The sequence below is a fragment of the Ovis aries genome, chromosome 12, assembly GCF_016772045.2.
Source record: "Ovis aries strain OAR_USU_Benz2616 breed Rambouillet chromosome 12, ARS-UI_Ramb_v3.0, whole genome shotgun sequence".
NCBI classification, from domain to species: domain Eukaryota; kingdom Metazoa; phylum Chordata; class Mammalia; order Artiodactyla; family Bovidae; genus Ovis; species Ovis aries.
In genome coordinates this window covers 60,027,402-60,048,583 of record NC_056065.1, presented here as the reverse complement: position 1 = coordinate 60,048,583, position 21,182 = coordinate 60,027,402, and the positions used below count along the sequence as shown (strand labels likewise).

Below are 21,182 nucleotides of genomic sequence, written 5' to 3'. Positions count from 1 at the left end.
GAACAAGTCAAGCGATGTGACTTACCCAAGGTCACCACTTGTAGGCTAAGAGCTAGGATCAGAACTCCAGTCTATGACCTAAGTTCACATCACATTATATTGCTTTCCACCATACTTTATATAAAATATTTTCTGTATGATTAATGTAAGTCAAAAAAGTAAAACCTAAAAAGTCAATGATGTACGTACATGTAGCCTGAAAATGACAGGTAATACAGTAAAAAGGTTTTGTTTAGCAGAAGTTTACAGTCCTAAATAGTGCATTGTAATAAATTCCTCCTCCAAAGGAAAAAAAAAAAGTCTTGAGTATAACTATTACACAGTCCTTAATAAGGAAGCCAAAGTTCAAGATAAACCAGGAACTAATGAAATCAGAGCTCTGAATTTTAATCCCTTTTTGTTTAAAATGAAATTCATCCTGGGCTATCTCCCAACTTAAGTTAGACTCTAATATTCTTGATATCACGTTGTTATCAGCCTAAACTGACCTGAAACACACGTTTTAACACCAATCTACTTAGGTAGCTCCCTCATCTTAACCATCCAAATAGTATATTGTACTGCTTCTCATCTCATTACCTACCTCCTTCACTTCATCAGCCATTATTAAATGCCAGAAAATCAGAAAGGAGTAAAACTACATCCCCAGTAGTTACCAAATGATGTATCCATACAAATGACTATCATGAAATCATTTTTTAAATCACATTTTCAAAGAACATTTTAACACACACAAAAAAAAGCCCACAAAATGATGCTAAGAAAAATATACAAACTGATTATATAAATTGATGTTGATTTTGCCAGTGTATCTATGACACAAATGCCTACATGTGTCTACTTGGATCTGCATGTACAATACAAGAAGGAAAACAAATTACTGGGAGGAAATAAACCAAAATATTATTTCCAAGTGATGGGTATATGGGTTGTGTTTCCTTTTTATACTTTGTCTCGTATAAATTTTCTACATCGAGCCTATACTACTTCTACAATCAGAAAAAAACCTACATAGAGAAAATACATTCCTCCTGTTCTTAAAACAATCCTCCTGTTGTCATATGGTATCACAACATTAAAATAAAATCTGTTAAACCTTGTGCTTTCTTTTTTCTTAATATGCCACTGATTTTTCTTTGGCACTAAAAAAGAAAACAAATATTCGAAAAGAAAATACCTCAATCAGTGATATGCAGAACATTACTAATTTTGATGTTCTGGATTCTCATTAACTACAAAACAGAGTAACCATCACCTGTAATTTTTTCAATAGAGCTCTAACATCACATAATTTCTTATCACAAATACCAACTAACAGTAATCTCACTTTTTAGCTTTCAATGAACACTTTAAAGGCATCTAATTCAGTTGTTGCTCCTCTTGCTTATCTATTTTATATGTAGTATTATCAGCTAGCATGAGAAATGACTTCTCCAAAATCTCAGCTCCTAACGTAGTACCTGACAGACCAAGGGACCAAGCATGTGTTGTTCACAGAACTGAACATTCCCAAAGGCAGTATATGGGAGGGACATTTCTTCATTTTGTAAATAAGTGATGAAATCATAAAGAACAATGAACTTTCTCAAGGTTCCAAGTAGACTAAAGACTAACACATTTATGTATTTAAATAAAATAAGAAGAGACAGAAAGGGAAACAGAAGAATGTAGTCACACTTACACAGCCAGAAGAAGGTAAGAAATGATCAGAAGACCAGGGGTAGTGAACTACAATAGACAGTTTTTGCAGTGACTGTTACCATTCAATCTATCATTTCCCACCCCCTTCCTTAGTATCAGGACCCTTTATTTGCTACCTGGGCACTTAAATCCCAGAATAAATAAATTTCCCAGTCTCCCTCTGCACCTTGGTATGGCCAGGAGACTAAGTTCTTGCCAGTGAGATACAAGCAAAATTGGTTTGACCAAACCTCCAGAAAACCTCCTTAAAAGACAGCTGGTACCTGCTCCTTGCCCCGTTTCTTTCCCTACATCAATTCTGTTCTTTGAATCTCAGATGAAATGGCTAGAACCACTTGGACAATGAGAAAATGGATCATGGCCTACAAATGGTGAGGTAGGGAGGAGGAAGGAACCAGAGTTACTACACCAGCTGTGGAACTCTCACCTCCAGATCATTCCCATGAGAGGAAAATGTATTTCTATCTTGTTTAAGTCACAATTATTTGGGTCCATCCTGTGTTACTCTTCAGCATTACTGGTGGGGGCACAGACTTGGATAACTGTGATACTGAATGGTTTGCCTTGGAGACGAACAGAAATCATTCTGTCGTTTCTGTCGTTTTTGAGATTGCATCCAACTATAGCATTTCTGACTCTTTTGTTGACCATGATGGCTACCCCATTTCTTCTGAGGGATTCCTGCCCACAGTAGTAGATTTAACGGTCATCTGAGTTAAATTTACCCATTCTAGTCCATTTTAGTTCGCTGATTCCTAGAATGTCGACGTTTACTCTTGCCAAAAAGGTCAGTTTTCATTCCAATCCCAAAGAAAGGCAATGGCCAAAGAATGCTCAAACTACTGCACAATTGCACTCATCTCACATGCTAGAAAAGTAATGCTCAAAATTCTCCAAGCCAGGCTTCAGCAATACATGAACCGTGAACTTCCTGATGTTCAAGCTGGTTTTAGAAAAGGTAGAGGAACCAGAGATGAAATTGCCAACAACTGTTGGATCATGGAAAAAGCAAGAGAGTTCCAGAAAAACATCGATTTCTGCTTTATTGACTATGCCAAAGCCTTTGACTGTGTGGATCACAATAAACTGGAAAATTCTGAAAGAGATGGGAATACCAGACCACCTGACCTGCCTCTTGAGAAACCTATATGCAGGTCAGGAAGAAACAGTTAGAACTGGACATGGAACAACAGACTGGTTCCAAATAGGAAAAGGAGTATGTCAAGGCTGTATACTGTCACCCTGCTTATTTACCTTATATGCAGAGTACATCATGAGAAACGCTGGACTGGAATCAAGATTGCCAGGAGAAATATCAATCACCTCAGAAATGCAGATGATACCACCCTTATGGCAGAAAGTGAAGAGGAGCTAAAAGCCTCTTGATGAAAGTGAAAGGAGAGTGAAAAAGTTGGCTTAAAGCTCAACATTCAGAAAACGAAGATCATGGCATCCGGTCCCATCACTTCATGGCAAATAGATGGGGAAACAGTGGAAACAGTGTCAGACTTTATTTTTTGGGCTCCAAAATCACTGCAGATGGTGACTGCAGCCATGAAATTAAAAGACGCTTACTCCTTGGAAGAAAAGTTATGACCAACCTAGATAGTATATGTAAAAGCAGAGACATTACTTTGCCGAATAAGGTCCGTCTAGTCAAGGCTATGGTTTTTCCTGTGGTCATGTATGGATGTGAGAGTTGGACTGTGAAGAAGGCTGAGCGCCGAAGAATTGATGCTTTTGAACTGTGGTATTGGAGTGTTCAACTTCTCCTAGGACTGTATGACATACATTAATCCTTCAAATATACTTTCTCTTATACTTAAATAAGGCAAAGTAGGTTTTTGTTATTTGCAACCAAGAGAAAAAAAAAAAAACAAACAATGTTAAAGATAGCTAATTTCTCTATTACTGCAGAGAATGTAGTTCTAATCTAATCATTTGAATCTCCCTTGGACTGTTCCAACAAAGACCCATCTAGTCAAGGCTATGGTTTTTCCACTGGTCATGTATGGATGTGAGAGTTCGACTGCAAAGAAGCTGAGCACCAAAGAATTGATGCTTTTTAACTGTGGTATTGGAGAAGACTCTTCAGAGTCCCTTGGACCGCAAGGAGATCCAACCAGTCCATCCTAAAGGAGATTAGTCCTAGGTATTCACTGGAAGGACTGACGTTGAAGCTGAAACTCCAACACTTTGGCCACCTGATGCAAAGAGCCAACTCATCTGAAAAGACCCTGATGCTGGGAAAGATTGAAAGTGGGAGGAGAAGGGGACAACAGAGGATGAGATGGTTGGAAGACATCATCGACTCAATGGACATGAGTTTGAGTAAACTCCTGGAGTTGGTGATGGGCAGGGAGGCCTGGCATGCTGCAGTCCATGGGGTTGCAAAGAGATGGACATGAATGAGTGACTAAACTGAACTGGACTGTTACAAGATCTTTAAAGGGTTGTTACAACACAATTACAAGGCTTTTAAAAGGTCATGACTGAGAGTTACACAATGCCGTATGATCCCACTAGCACCAGATTTTTTTAAATTGAGTATTTCAAAGTTTTTTATGACAGCATTTAGATCTAGAAGTGACTTTAAGAAATTCAATCAGTTCAACCCACTAATGCCATCATCTCTCTCATTTCTCTTCCCTTAGGACTAAAGAGTTTGCTTGACAATCTTCTTAACATCTTTACAAGTTCAATTCCTGGGTTGGGAAGATACCCTGAAGAAGGAAATAGCAACCCACTCCAGTATTCTTGCCTGGGAAATCTCACGGACAGAGAAGCCTGGCTACAGTCCTTGGGATTACGAAAGAGTCAGACACAACTTATCAACTAAGCAATAAGAACAAATGTGAATTTGATAAACAACTAACTCTGGGACTAGGTTATGTCTCAAATATTGCATGATGATTAACAAACTATCTGTTGTTTGTCTGAAATTCAAGTTTAACCAAGTGTACTGTATTTATATCTGACAACTCTAGTTACATGGAGCTGAAAGAGTTGCCCAATACAATCTATAGAATATCTATTCTGTTTACAATAGGAAGTAGAGAATTAGAAGCAAAAGTTTAAGTTAGCTACACAGACAATGATACATACTCTTAGACCTGAAAGGGAGCTTGTAGATAACTAGTCCAGTGTTCTCACTTTAAACATTAAGGGAAAAGTGTGCCAACTGGATTGGAACATGACACCAAACAACAAATGACTAGAAAGACTGTTTATTTTCATTTATCTTTAAAATTATTTCTAAGACCCACAAGGGAAAAGAACAAGTAAATTTCATGGCTCTGAAAAACATTCACATACTTGCCATCTCAAAGGTCATTTCACATTAGTGAGTGTAACCAATAAAAGAAAACAACAAAAAAATATAACCAGTTAGACATTATTGTTATGAAAGGGAGAATTTAAGTTAATAAGGTTACATATATAAAACACCTAGTTTAAGCCCTAGCACACAACAGGACTTCTAAATGGATTCCCTTCTCCTCCCTGCCCCTGTTTAGTCACTAGACTATTACAAATATCACAGGAGCTTCCAATGTGGTCTCATCTTCAAACTCAACAGTTTCTTCAACTTTGATATCAGTATAGCATTCCTAATACATCTCCCTCAAAAACACTCCAATTCGTTAATAATGGCAAGATGTTCAATCTCATTTGATATCGAATTGCCAATCAAAACACTCCTAAGTTAAACTGCCTGCAAGTTCACCAGAGGAATTTTGCTGATTCATTCAGAACAAAACAGCATATAACAATTATAGAGTATATGCTAAGGGCATAAACTAAGAACTTTAGACGTATAAAGTAGGACGGATAACATTTCAAGCTGGGGTTTCAGAAAACTTCAGAAGCAACCGCATTTGAGTGAGAATTTGAAGAATATATAGGATTTTGATTGGTGAAGGTAGGAAGTTAAAGAAAATTTCACGCAGAGCTTCATGAATAAGGACATGAAGGCAGAGGAAAAAAATGCCTTACAATATAGCCCAAATTTTATTTTCTTATCATATCCCACCAGGGACACAGATGTCAATCAAGTGTCATTTCCAAGATACAGTTTAAGTTGCTTACCTCCATACCTCTGCTCAAGCTATGCCCTGCTTATCTTACATATCTGGTTTTATCTTACATATACTGTTTTTATAAAATAAGATAAAAATATCTAAATTTAAAGTATTCTATATAAATGCACATAAGTGAAAAAAGTTAAAGTGTTAATTGTTCAGTTGTGTCTGACTTTTTGTGACCCTATGCACTATAGCCAGTCAGTTTCTGTCCATGGAATTTTCCAGGCAAGAATACCGGAGTGGGTAGCCATTTCCTTCTCCAGGGGACCTTCCCAATCCAGGGATCAAACTGGGTCTCCGGAACTACAAGCAGATTCTTCACTGGCTGAGCCACCAGGGAAGCCCACATGCATGCAAGCTGACTTCAAATACAAGGCAGACCCCCCCCTTTTAGGGGGCTTCCTGAGTGGCTCAGTGGTAGAGAATCTACCTGCCAGTGTAGGAGACAGGAGTTTGATCGCTGGGTTGGGAACATCCCCTGGAGTAGGGGAATGGCAACTCACTCTAGTATTCCTGACTGGGAAACCCTATGGACAGAGGAGGCGGCAGGCTATAGTTCACGGGATCGCAAGGACACAATTTAGCAACTAAACAACAATATAAATGTGTATATGCATGCATGCATGCACATGTGACTAATTAATAAATGAAAACAGGGATATTTCATCTACATCACTGGACATTTATATATTCAGGTTGGTTAATCAATTTTGGAAGTAATCTTCTTACTGGGAGATAGGGAGTCTGTCTGCCTCGCATTTGAAGACAACTTACATTCAGGCACACACATTGATTTTTTTAATGAATTAATTTACTATTTTCAGCTGCACTGGATTATTGTTAGTATATGCAGGCTTTTTCTAGTTCCCATGAGCAGGGGCTACTCATCATTGCAGAGCAGAGGCTCCAGGCTCACAGGCTTCAGTAGTTGCAACACATGGGCTCAATAGTTGAGGTGCATGGGCTTAGTTGCTCTGAAGCATGTGGAATCTTCCTGGATCAGGGACTGAACCCGTGTCCTCTGCCCTGGGAGGCAGATTCTTACCCACTGCACCACCAGAGAAGTCCTTCATTTTTTTTAAGTGTTCTTTGTTCTCCAGATTTCCTGAAGGTGCTGGTGCATTCAAACTTGTAGAACTGTTTCCCTTGCCTGAAAGGTCTTTGTTTACTTACTTATTTCTTGGTTGTACAGAGTAGTTTGCAGAATCTTAGTTTCCTGACCAGGGATTGAACCTAGGCCACAGCAGCAAAAGCATTGAGTCCTAACCACTGCATGACTAAGGAATTCCCTGAAATCTCTTAATGTTTTTTGCAAATTGATTATTTCTATTTCACGACTGAAGTGACTTAGCAGCAAAAATAAAGTCTGACACTGTTTCCACTGTTTCCCCATCTATTTGCCATGAAGTGATGGGACCAGATGCCATGATCTTCATTTTCTGAATGTTGAGCTTTAAGCCAACTTTTTCACTCTCCTCTTTCACTTTCATCAAGAGGCTTTTAGTTCCTCTTCACTTTCTGCCATAAGGGTGGTGTCGTCTGCATATCCTGTTCATCACAGGATAATGTCAACTGATAAGAAAAGTAAATAGTTCTTTAAACAGTTTAGCATTAAAAACTGCACTGATTAAAACCGTTTACTCTAAAACTCCACATTTTTGTTTCTGGAAGAGAGAATTACTTACCTCTGCCTCTGCTGTCAACTGTATCTTCTTTGATATCAACTGTTTTAAATCAACCCGACCTAAATAAAGAAAAAATGTAATTTTTAAGTAGATGGGAGAGCTACCCATCAGCATTATTTAAATCACGAACTTAAAAAACAAGCAAAACATGACAAGTACAAACTTTGGTAAAACCACAAAACATAACACAACTTTTAAAAAGGAAGCATTGGCAATATAAATAGAAGGAAATTTATACATAAAAATGGTAAGCTGAAAAAAAAAAAAACCACTACTATAGGTACATATCATGCTTACAACTGTATTAATCATAAGATGCTACAAGATCCAATTCTGACAATAATAGGAAATTAGATTATCTGAATGGATCCTGTAACTATGACTAGTAAAATGTACAAGCAACAATAGAAAAATCAGATAAGTTGGATTTCACTAAAATTTTTTAAAAATCTTTTCTGCTCCAAGGGATATTATCAAGAAAGTTAAAAGACACAAAAGAGGGGAAATACTTGCAAATCTGATCAGGAACCCGCATACAGAACACGTAAACAACTCATACAACTCAATGGAAAAGACAAATGGTCCAATCTAAGTGTCCGAACAGACATGTCTCCAAAAGATACACAAACGGTTGATACCATTTGAAAAGATGCTCAACATCACTGCCATCAAGAAAATGCAAATCAAAACCACAAACAAATATTGCTTTACACCCAGTAGGATGGCTACAAGTGCTGGTCACTGTACACTTAAGTTTATACAATGTTATGTGTCAATTATTTCAGTAAAGCTAGAAAGAGCTGTACCAGCACAAAATTTTGAGAAGAGTGCTAGCTATTTCAGGGACTGGATGTGACAACTGTTCCATTATACAATTAGAGAAGTGTTACTACATACTTGTAAAAATGTAAGAATGGAACCACTTGGTACAAATAAAATAGTTTAAGTGAGGAGGAAAACTTTTGACCAGGATATGGAGAAATTAAAACCCTCCCACACTGCTGCTGAGAATGTAGTGCTTTTGAAAAAGTCTGAAACTTCCTCAAAAAGTAAACACTGAGTTATTACCGTATGAGCCAGAAATTCTACCTCCTAGGTAAATACACAAGAGAAATGAGAACAGACTCCCTGTTCCCATGTATAGAAAAATTTTTAAAATCCAAACCCCCTGCCCCCGAAAAAATCTAACAAAATCATCCACACCCTAATATTTTGGTAAATATCATCTGTTTACTTTGGTAAATATCAAATAGTAATATTAAATATTATAAATATACATATTACATGCACACTGTTTTCATTTATTATACTGTTAATATCTGCATGTCTTACATGGTCTTCTACATCAATTTTATTGGTCTACTATTCTATTTTTATGTCTGAAATAAAACTTATTTAATCCTCTATTTATTTGTATCTTTTCACAATAATCAACTTGGAAAAAAAGCCATGGAGAATGTGAAGGTCCAAAATATATCTAATAAAAGCCCTAAAATGAGAGAAAAAACGAAGCAATAATGGCTGAAAACTTTCCGGAAGTGTTAAAAAATGCCAGTCCTCAAAGAAAGATCAAAGAATCCCAAGCTGGGTAAAGATATATGATAGTAAAACTGTATAATACAGAGGCTTTTTTTATTTATCTTTTACACAGAGGTATATTTTAAAGCAAACTACAAAAGGCCCTTGAAAGCAGCAAGAAAGAAAATATCACCTTCAAGAGAACTGCAATTATGCTGAGTATTGACTCATCAATTCCAACAACAGAAGAAGCCAGAAGGCAGTGCAGTAATATCTTTAATTGTTGATAATGGTGGAATTTATAACTGGGAAGGAGGCTGGAGGTCATACTGTGAATGGTCTGTATCATAACAGCTTTGAGGAAATTAAGAATTTTTTAAGCAAAAGAGTAACTGATCTGATATTAGAAAAGTCCACTCTCTGGCAGGAGAGAAAGAAAGGATCACAAAACTGAAATACAATAAATCCTGACAAGAAATTAATACTGCCCTAAGTCAAAAAAAAAGGGCACTGGGAGTGGACAGATGAGTTTTGAAGATATTCTCAAATTGGTACCTTATTAGGTAAGAAATATGAAGGTGAAACAAATATCCACTTGATTTTTCTATCAGTTGGAAAAAACACTTTTATTTAGCTCTCTACTCGGAGAAGGCAATGGCACCCCACTCCAGAACTCTTGCCTGGAAAATCCCATGGATGGAGGAGCCTGGTAGGCTGCAGTCCATGGGGTCGCAAAGAGTCAGACACGACTGAGCAACTTCACTTTCACTTTTCATTTTCATGCATTGGAGAGGAAATGGCAACCCACTCCAGTGTTCTTGCCTGGAGAATCCCAGGGACGGGGGACCCTGGTGGGCTGCCATCTATGGGGTCGCACAGAGTTGGACACAACTGAAGCGACTTAGCAGCAGCAGTAGCAGCTCTCTACTATCCATGATCAGACCATGGATTCATAAATAAATGAATACAGAAGCTTCTTCCCTTCAACTAATGACCACAGGGAGATGAGGAGGAAGACACCAAAGATTAATTCTCACTACTGTGCATCACTTCCAAAAGGAATGTGTCTATCCATAAATAACATCACCACCATTTCAAATTGGTTTTGATGAGTTAAGAGATTGGAAAGCTGGGAAGGTTTTTCCCAGTTAGACTAGAATCTCTGAAGACCCTACTCCAAGTGACAGTAAAGTTATATAAAGTCAGAGAAAAATTTTAAATTCATTTTCTTTCACCTTAAAATTAACCTCATATAACATTCAGAAGAAAACTACTTTCCTGCTATTCACCAAAACTTAAATGTCATAAAAATCAAAAGAATAATGCCATAAAAGCAAATATCCAATGATTTAAAGACCTATATATAGACAACCAACCACCTGAGTAAACTCAAGGTTTCTAAATTTCTAAAATGTTGACTCTGAAGTAGTGATAAACAAGGACTAAGTGTCTTGCAGTGTCTGAAATATCTGTCTAAATCATTAACATCACTGTTAACTGATCATTAACTGTTAATACCTACTAGTAGACCCAAAGATAAATCCTTAAAGAAACTACTCTCGATTTTTTTTTCCTAACCTACTGATTTCTAAGAAGTCAGGCTTGCAACATTTATCTTCATTAATACTACCTCACACTTGTAGAATCTACGACACTGAACTGAATATTTAAAAACGTACTCCCTGAAGTATCAAAAATCTAATTTGAACCAGTTTTGATGAAGACCTTCCTAAAATTAGCACCTTTAAAAAGAGAAAGAGATTGTACTATACATAATCTTTGTGTTAAATAAAAGATCACTTATTGTACCGTGCTATTATAATACTTTTATTGATAGTAAAATGGAAATAAGAGCAATGGAGCCTACACTAAACAGCTCCAGAAAATTATTCTTTTCTACCTGGGCTGCTTCTTCATGACTTTTCACTAAATCTGACTCCTGTAAAATCCTATACTCATACTACTAGGCCAAATTTATTGCCAGTGTTACCCAGAAGGAAAAGACAAATAACCAAACTTATTAAATTAGTAACTCATTTGTTCATTCAATTATATATTCACTTACGATGTAAAATCCTCTGAGAACCCAATACATACAGGGTACTAGGCATGTATTTCAACTGCCCCCTCCTTTAGGATCTCAGGAGAAATATGCAAACATAGATAATTACAATATACAGAAGGGCTGTGGAATCATCAGGGTGGAGTGAGCTTTTGTACAGGAAGTCAATATTTGATATTTGAACTGAGTCTCAAATGATAAAGAAAAACCACAGTGAACAGGTACTAGGAAAGATTATGTCAGGCAATGCAAACAGCATGAAGACTTGGGAGGACTTGGGTCTTCTGGAACTCGACCGTGAGTCAAATGCCTCTAGGTGCCAAGCTCTCTCAGCTTTACAATACTGTACTTACGTCTCCCGCATTGGCAGATGGGTTCTTTATCACTTGTACCACCTAGCAAGCCCTACTGTATTTAATAGAGGCTTTTGCTAAAGGGCAGCTTTTATTTTATTTTATTTTATTTTTTTTATTGTCAAATAGTTTTTCTTTCTTCTTTTTTTTTTTTTAAAAGGGCAGCTTTTAATTCCTTACTTTACCAGTTACTTTCTAGATCAAAGCTGTCCAACAGATATATAAATGTGAACCACATATGTACTTTAAAATGTCCTAGGAGCCACACGAAAAAGTAAAACAGATGCAAGTGAGCCTGAAATGTGGTATGTATTTTACAACTATATTAAATCAGTTCAGACTAGCAACAGTTCAAGTGTTCAACCGGACCATACTGAACAGTATAGTCCTCGATCAGGTTATCAGCAATTTTCTTCTGTAATGGGCCAGAGAGGCTTTGGGGGCCATATGGTCCAGAAGCACTACAGGCATAAATGAATGAAAGTGGTTGTGTCTGACTACTTCTGTTCTAGATGGCTAAGTTTACTCTAAGTCTGGCTGACATACACGCACAGTTACTTCTGATAATCCCATGTGACTATGGTGAACAAGGTTGGTGCTTCCCTCACAAGGGCATGTGTCTCGTTCCCCTTGCCAGATGATTCAAGAATGGGCATGAGCACTCAGTTAGAGATGGCCCACTTATAGTTACTGAAAAGAGTTTAGAAGGAACTTTTTAATAAATGTGTCAACAAAGTTTAGAAAAACAACAAAAGATGTTGTAGATTTTAGGGCTAGTAACACACAACCAGAAAGCTGTTACTATCCTGAAAAGCCAAGGAAAGTCAAAGAGAACACTTTGGAAAGAACTGAACAGAAGTGATGGTTACGCACAAAGGAAACTGACATGACAAAAACACTCCTTACTCTCTGCCCTTGGATCTCCTATCAGGGCTGTCCAACCCAGCCATGACCAAACCCTACCAGAAACAAGAGGGCACGGGAGCCACTGGATTGTGCCCTGGGGGGCTGACGCTATGGACTCTAAGCAGGGTAGAAAAAAATAAAGAGGCAAAGGGCAGACAGCATAATTTATAACCTAGTTCTGGCCAACGAGACATGAGAAGTCGGTTGGACAATTTCTAGAAAAGACTTCACTGCTCTAAAAAGAAATGTAAGGAAACAGGTTTTCTTCTGATGGAAACTACTCTTTTGCTTTCCCAGTTTTCTTACCCAGCCGAGAGTTACTAACCCTCTGTCGTTATTTCCACCCTTCCCTCATCAGCACCACCACTTTCCTGGACCTGCCAAGCCATATCCCAATCCCAGATATTGCCTATCTGCTTTTTCTGATTTTGAATTGCCACACCTTACAGAAATAATATAGAAAATATGCCCACTATATAAATTGATGCTGTCAAGTCTTAACCAGGCCTGCCATAAAAAATATAGTATCTGTCTTTGCCTCTTGATGAATTTCTGTAACATTCATCACAAGCACAGATCCAAACATTTTCCACCTTTTTCAAGTCCCAACCTTACCAGGTAGCCTTACCTTCAATTGATCATTTTAGGTACCAACTCCTAAAATGTCTTGTATTTTAATGTTCACTATCTTTAATCCTCTTCTCCACTACTCCTGTGTCAGAGAAAGAGGTAGCCCATCTCTTTTTCAAGACTAACCCTTTAAACTATTGCCTTGATCCTATATATGTCTTTTGAGAAACTGTTCAAATCATTCAACACATTGAGTAATTTATATCACCCACATTATACTCAGAGCCAATGTAGTCTTTAAAATTTTGCTGAAATTATGATATGGATGTCATCAATGGTACTCAAAATCAAATCTGTGAATTTTTGTCAAGTAGTATATGTTTACTTAACATTTTAGAAACAAATATGTAACTGAAACAAGCCTATGATTTCACAGAATTTATTGCTTAGGAAGAGGACTTTTCAGTGATCTTTATAATAGTAAATACAGTACAGAGATAATGGCAAAATTAAAAATAACTGAAATTTTGGAAACAGTGCCCTTTGGAAACAAATGGCAGCTCATTTTCCAATGAACCTCATCTTTTGTGACCCAACCATGCTATTCTTTTCTTTTTAATAAATGTCCTAGAAAAGTGATTTATATTTTCATCTTCACTTTCTCACTAGTAATTCATCCCCAACCTGTTTTTCTAACTCCTCCTTTTCTAGAGTCACTATGGTCTCCAAATTTCCAAATCCTCATCCTCGTTAAAACTTGCTGCAAGAAGTTCCCTGGAGGCCTAGTGGCTGGGATGCTGGACTTTCACTGACAAGCCCTGGGTTCAACCCCTGCTTGGGGAATGGATATCCTGCATGTCACGTGGTAGGACCAAAAAAAAAAAAACTTGCTGCAAAATTTCAATATTTATAAAATATTGGTCATACCTCATCATATTTATTCTTTATAACAAGCCAGTGAGATAAGCGGAGAAGGCAATAGCACCCCACTCCAGTACTCTTGCCTGGAAAATCCCATGGACAGAGGAGCCTGGTCAGCTGCAGTCCATGGGGTTGCTAAGAGTCGGACACGACTGAGCAACTTCACTTGTCACTTTCATGCATTGGAGAAGGAAATGGCAACCCACTCCAGTGTTCTTGCCTGGAGAATTCCAGGGACAGGGGAGCCTGGTCGGCTGCCATCTATGGGGTTGCACACAGTCGACATGACTGAAGTGACTTAGCAGTAGCCGCAGTGAGATAAGAAGATAGCTAGGGGCTTCCCTGGTGGCTCAGTGGTAAAGAATCCATCTGCCAATGCAGGAGACATGGTTTGATCTCTGATCTGGGAAGATCCCATGTGCAGAGGCACACCTGAGCCCATGCGCCATGGCTGCTGAACCTGTGCTCTGGAGCCCAGAAGCTGCAACAAGAGAAGCCACTGTATAGAGAGGCCCACGCCTGGCAACTGGAGAGTAGCCCCTGCTCACCGCAACTAAAGAAAAGCCCGTGCAGCAACCAAGACCCAGCACAGCCAAAAATAAACAAATAAATAAACGATAGTTGGTGTCTCATGTCTATTTTCCAAACAAAGAAATAAGATTCAAAGACACTAACCATCCTGCCCACAGTCCTATGGCCAGTAAATAAATGAGCCTGAAGTAAAACCCATCTTCTGATCTCTAGCCATAGAGATCAGGAAAAAAAAAACCTGATCAGTCATAAAAAAGAATGAAATTATTCCATTTGCAGCAACATGATTGGACACAGAGCTTATCATACTAAGTCAGAAAGATAAATATCCTATGATATCACTTGTATGCAGAATCTAAAATGTGATACAGATGAACTTACTTACAAAACAGAAACCGACTCACAAACTTATAGAGAACAAACTTTTGGTTGCCGGGAGAAATTTCAATCAGGGGAAGGTATAGTTTGGGAGTTTGGCATGGACATGTACACACTGCTATACTTAGAATGGATAACCAACAGGGACCTACTGTGTGGCACTTGGAACTTGGCTCAATGTTATGTGGCGGCCTGGATGGGAGGAGTGCTTGGGAGAGAATGGATACGTGTGTATCCATATATACATACATATATATATATATACACACACACACATATATATGGCTGAATCCTTTCCCTGTTCACTTGAAACTACCACAATACAAAGTAAAAAGCTTTTAAAAATTCATTAGTTACAATTTAAAAAACCAAGTGCTACTCATAGTGACTAAATTCTTAAAGATGACTAAGGAGGAAAAGGTAGTGACTAATAACCATTTTTCAAGTTTCACTTGTTTTAGCTGGTGTTTTCTTTGTATCCTTGTGGCAAAGTACAGAATTAGCTAATGGGTAGGCACTGACTAGTAGGTTTTTACTTCCTAGAGAAGTTCGAACTCATTTTAAAATCCTGGTTATTTTCTAAAAAATTGTCATTGACTATACCACAGAAGACCTTCATCCCAACTTTACCTTGCTCTCCACATAGATATACATAATCTAAAACCATCATGGGAAAGTGATCTCTATGTCCATAGGATGGATGGGTTTAGGAGTAGTCATTGAAAGAACCAATCATTTATCAATCTTAGAAGCAAAAGGGGAGATTAAAAAAAAAAAGTATAATCCATCTAAATCCTCTACTGCTCCACTGACCTCAAAAAACCTTTCAAAATTCTCTGCTAGTCACATCTACACTATTGCAGAGAAACAGAATCTGAACTAGAAATGAGGGTGGTAAGTATTATACAGAAAAGGAGATTTAATAAATAATGTTGAAACAACTGAGTAGCCATTTCAAAAAACTGTAAAATTAGATCCCAGCTCACCTATTAAAAATAAATCTCAGATAGATCAAATATTTGAATCTTAAAAAACCCATAAAGGTAAAAAAAAATCATCCATTTTCCTTTTTCATAATCTTGGATGATTTCTAAGCATGACAAGACATCTAAAAGCAATACAAGAGTTATGTGATTACATAAAAACTAAACGTACACGATCAGCAAAGTCAAAAGATAAACAGTTAAAAATATTCATAGTACATGATAGTCAAAGGGAGTAACTTCCTTAATATAGAAAGAACTCTTCGCAAAAACAAAAGAAAAATAACAGCCATCTGATAGGGAACAAAAATGGGCAAAAAATAATGGACAGAGCTTTTGAAGAAAAAATATAGTAAATATATAGAAAAAGTTTTCTGCCTCATAAGTCATAAGAACAAATTTATACTATATATGATACTGTTTTCCACCCCTCAAATTAGTAAGCTTAAAAAAAGATTAGCAAGACATATTAACAAGAGTACAGGGAAACAATATAGATAGCAGTATAAACTGGTATAACATTTTTAAGAAAGACAGTAATATCTAAATTATAAAAGAAAAAACTCTTTGATCCTGCAATTTCACTTTCAAGAATGTATCCTACGAGTACAAGTAAGCAAGGACACGGTTTCAAGGATGTTCTCTGCAGCACTTTTTATAATCTAAATTCATGGAAGCAACCCAGATATCCACCCAAAAGGGACAAGTCAAATTACTAAGCATTTATGCAAAAGGGTTCTTTTGTAGCTCAGACAGTAAAGCACCTAACAGCAATGCAGGAGACCCAATCTGATCCCTGGGTCAGGAAGATGCCCTGGAGAAAGGAGCAACTACCCATTCCAGTAGTCTTGCCTGGAGAATTCCATGGACAGAGAAGCCTGGCAGGCCACAGTCCATGGGGCTGCAAAAAGCTGGACTGAGCAATTTTCATTGTGCAACGGAAATGCTACATACTTTTAAGGCAATTTTACTTACATACATTGAATTTAAAAGTTTAGAAAAAGCAAACTGCAGAAAAGATCCTAAATATGATCCCACAAGTAGGAAAAAACAGAAAAGCAAAACATGATTACTTAAGGGAAGAATTATTACTTAATAACTTTCTACAATATTTGTTTTTTTAAAAAAAGAGCATACATTATTTCAAATTTTAACATTAATAAGCCCAGTTCAGCCATTTGTTTCTTCATTAAATCAAACTGTTTTTACTTCTTCAACAAGGACAACTGAAGAGGAAATAGCCCCAATCCATCATGAGGACAACAGACTGAAATCTTAAAGGTATATTACAGGTAAACTGCAAAGGTAATAAATGGACGTACCAATCTCACCTGGTCTATAATTTTTAAGCTATAAGCAGATTTCTATCCTATAACTGAAATAACCCTGAACTACACTACTCAACCAGAGCTAACTTTGGTTTATTTTTTGTCACCACACCTGTATCAACTGTATGGATTGCCCATATACACAATGAGAGGAACTGGTCCTATTACCGTTAAACTTTTACAATATCATATAATCTTATTTTAAAATCAACAGAGATAACTTTTAATAGAAATGTTAGAAGGTTTGTCATAGATTAAAAAATTCCCAGCCGATGTAGATATAGCAGGGAGTTCCTAAATCTACTTTAGGATCTGCGACAGAGAGCTGCCAGTACCATCAGCAAGAAGATAAACGAATACCGTCCTGAACTTAGTGAAAGAATGCTTTAATAGCTGCTCTCCTTGGTTTTGCCTAAGAAAAAAAAAATCTAAGTATGTCTGACAGCTTAAGTCATCCATATAGGTACTGGGTTGACCAAGAAGTTTGTTCGGTTTTAAGTAAAAATAAGACATACTTTTCATTTTCACCAAGAACTTTATTGAACAACCTATTCACTAACCGAACCAACCCAGTAAGCAGTCAGTCAATGACTGCATATACAGTTAGTTAGACTCCAACCCCTATCCTCTGATTTCCTTCTGCCTTTCCAATTTTGTCCTCTTGTCCGTACAAGAAAAATAAAAACACCACAAATCCATCTCTGAACTACCTTCTCACCCCACAATCCTCTCCAAAAGCGAACAAAACACCACACACATAACACTGTACAGTCTTAACTCGATGCCTTTGAAACCCATTCCTTCCTACCGGGGTTTCTTAAAAGCCCCTTCCCAGTCTCCTCCTCAAAGATCAAAGTGAAATTCTACTTCCTCTGTGAGATACTCCCTTCCATTCTAAAGCAGTGTTCCCCCTACTCCCATTGCAGGTGGTCTCCTATACCATTTAGTCACTGTATTTATTTAATTCTTTTTTTTAACACAGGACTGTTAACTCACTCTTTTGACCTTAAAAGCTATAAAAAGTACGAATTAATATTCAATAACTTTATTGCTGCTGTTAATTATGCCTCATTGTACAAAGCCTTTTTTTCAAGTAGAATCTGTCATCTCTCAAATGCCATAGTTTGTTCAAAAGGTTATAACATCCATGACTGAAGAAAGGCTGAAGAAATAAGCACTCTCATACTGCTATTGGGAGTGCAATATTTCCGGAGGGCGATTTGGCAATACTTAGCCCAAAAATTTTACGAGCATTTATTCCCACTGACCTAAAAACAATTTCTAGGGGCTTCTCTGCCAGTGCAGTGCTTAAGACTCTGTACTTTCACCGCAGAGGGCATAGGTTCAATCCCTGGTCAGGGAACTAGGACCCTGCATGCTGCCTGACGGGGCCAGTTCAGCCGAAATAAATAAATAAAAACAATACAGCCAAGGAAAAAAATCATAGACACACAAACTTCTGTTTATATGCACTTTCTAAAACAAGCATGTTCTGGTTTTACCCTAAGGGGAAAATATGTGTTCTCAATCTACTTAGTTGATCAAAGCTCTACCAAGACCAGTCAGTTTTATGATAAGATGCATAAACTGAATGAAGGCGCCAAATTACACAATAACAACGATATTCACTTTTTTCATCTATTTTTGCCAAGAGACTCTCAATTTTTACATGAGGCAGGTTGTTCTCTCTGTTCAAACATTTATGCATGTATCACAAAGAACCCTAAAATCAAATAAAACTAGAAGTCTACTAACCAAGTTAATATTTGTTAAACACTTAAAATAGTGCCTGGTATATGATAAACTATTAGTAGTTATTATTATGTATGCTCAAGTCACTGAGTCATGTTCAGCTCTTTGTGACTCCATGGATTGTAGCCTGCCAGGCTGCTCTGTCCATAGAATTTTCCAGGCAAGAATACTGGAGTGGGCTGCCATTTCCTCCTCCAGTGGATCTTCCAGACCCAAGGACTGAACCTGCATTTCCTGCATTGGCAAGCAGATTCTTTACCAAAGAGATACCCTGGAAGCCCCAGTTATCATCATATTACCTTTACTCATGAATCAGCTATCAAATGAACAATGTAGCAAAATAAAAGGCAGTGAAGAACAGGTATTATCTATAAATTAATAGAAAGATAGACAATGTTCTCAGCCTGATAAAGGGTACCTGCAGGAACCAACAGCTAACGTTAAGTATCAGAAAAACTAAAAGCTTTCTCCCTAAGATCAGAAACCACCCAAGAATGCCCAATGTGCACTCTTGCCAAGTCTATTCAGCATTTCCTGGAAATTCTAGCAAGTGCATTTAGGTAAGAAAATGAAACAAAAGACATGCAGATTGAAAAGTAAGAAATAAAACTAACTCTTACGTCCAGATGGCATGATCTTGTATGTAGAAAATAGCATAAAGCACACAAAAAAACCTCACAGCTAGTAAATGAGTTCAGTAAGGTTGAAGGATACGGTATCAATATACAAAAACAAGCTTCATTTTTACATTAGCAATGAATGATTGGAAAATGAAATTAAAATTCCACTTACAATAGCAGCAAAAGGAACAAAATATTCAGAAATAACTCAAATGTGTAAAACTTACAAACTGAAAACTATAAAACATTGTTGAAAGATATTAAAGACCCAAATACAAATATACTTCATTTTACTGTGCTTTGCAGGTATCACAGGGTTTGGTTCTGTTTTTATAGATTGAAGCTTTGCAGCAACTGTACACTGAGCAAAGATATCAACACTATTTTTTCCAACAGCATCTGCTCACTTCATGCCTCTGTCATATTCTGGCAACTCTTGCAATATTTCAAAATTTCCACTATTGTATTTGTTATGGTGCTCTGTGATCAGTGATCCAGTGTTACTACTGGAAGAAGAAAACTTGAGAAAAACAGATGATGGTTAGCATTTTTTTTTAAGTTTTTTTAAGACTCCTTTTTTCTTTGATGTGGACCATTTTTAAAGTCTTTATTGAATTTGTTACAATACTGCTTCTGTTTGGCTTTCTGGCAGGCAGGCAGGTGGGATCCTAGCTCCCTGACCAGGGATAAAACATGCACCCACTGCATTGGAAGGAGACGTCTTCAGCACTGGACACCCAAAAAAGTCCCAGTAAGAAAGGCTTTTTAAATTAATGTATGTACCCTGTCTTTTTTTTAAGACATAATGCACATTTACTAGTTTACAGTGCAGTGTAGGTCCGGGAAGACTCCACATGCCATATGGCAACTAACCCTATGTGCCCCAACTACCAAGCCTGCGGGCTCTAAAGCTGCAACAAGAGACGCCACCACAATGAGAAGCCCAAGCACTGCAATTAATGAGTAGTCACCGCTCGCTGCAACGAGAGAAAACTCACACGCAGCAATGAACACCCAGTGTAGCCAAAAAAAAATTTTTTTAAATTTTTTAATGGCCAAAGGGTATGAATAGATAGTTCCAAGGAAGATCCACACATGGCCAACAGATATATAAAAAAGTGCTCAACACTACTACATGAGAAAAATGCACAGCAAAACCACAGTGAGGTACCATCCTATACTTATTAGAATGGCCACTACTAAAAAGACAAACCAGGGCTTTACTGGGGGCTCAGTGGTAAAAAATCTGCCTGCCAATGCAGGAGACATGAGTTTGATCCCTGGTCCGGAAGATCCCATATGCCACGGAGCAACTAAGCCCGTGTGCACAGCTATCGAGTCTGTGCTCTAGAGCCCAGGAGCTGCAACTGCTGAAGCCTGCAACCCCAGAGCCCATGTTCCACAACAACGGAAGCCACCACGAGAAGCAGCCCAGACACAGCAACTAGAGAGTAGCCCCTGCTCGCCGCAACTGGAGGAAAGCCCTTGCAGCAACGAAGACCCAGCACAGACAAACCAACCAAAACCAAACCAAGAGAAAGTAAGCACAGGTGGATGCGGTGAAACCGGAACCCTTGGGTGCCACTGGTGGAACTGCAAAATGGGCAGCTGCCACGGGAAGCAGTATGCCAGTTCCTCTAAATGTTAAAAACAGTCTGGGCATCACAGCCTCCATCTGAGCCAGTCTCTCGTAATAACGCTAAGTGTGTGTGTATATATCCTATTGGTTCTGCTTCTCTGGAGAACTCTAATACACATCCCAATTGAGAACTGCTACTCTTAAGAGCTGTCT

At 37.8% G+C, this 21,182-nt stretch overlaps 1 protein-coding gene across 6 annotated transcripts in view; it reads right to left on the bottom strand.

Moving 5' to 3' along the window:
* The window catches only part of SOAT1 (sterol O-acyltransferase 1), a 65,472-nt gene that overhangs the window by 30,063 nt on the left and 14,227 nt on the right, over window positions 1-21,182 (bottom strand). For all 6 annotated transcript variants that reach the window (XM_060396184.1, XM_042229417.2, XM_004013835.6 and 3 more), the window contains one exon: window positions 7,469-7,527. In XM_060396184.1, the coding sequence (XP_060252167.1) occupies window positions 7,469-7,527 (59 nt within the window). The remainder of the gene's footprint in view (window positions 1-7,468; window positions 7,528-21,182) is intronic.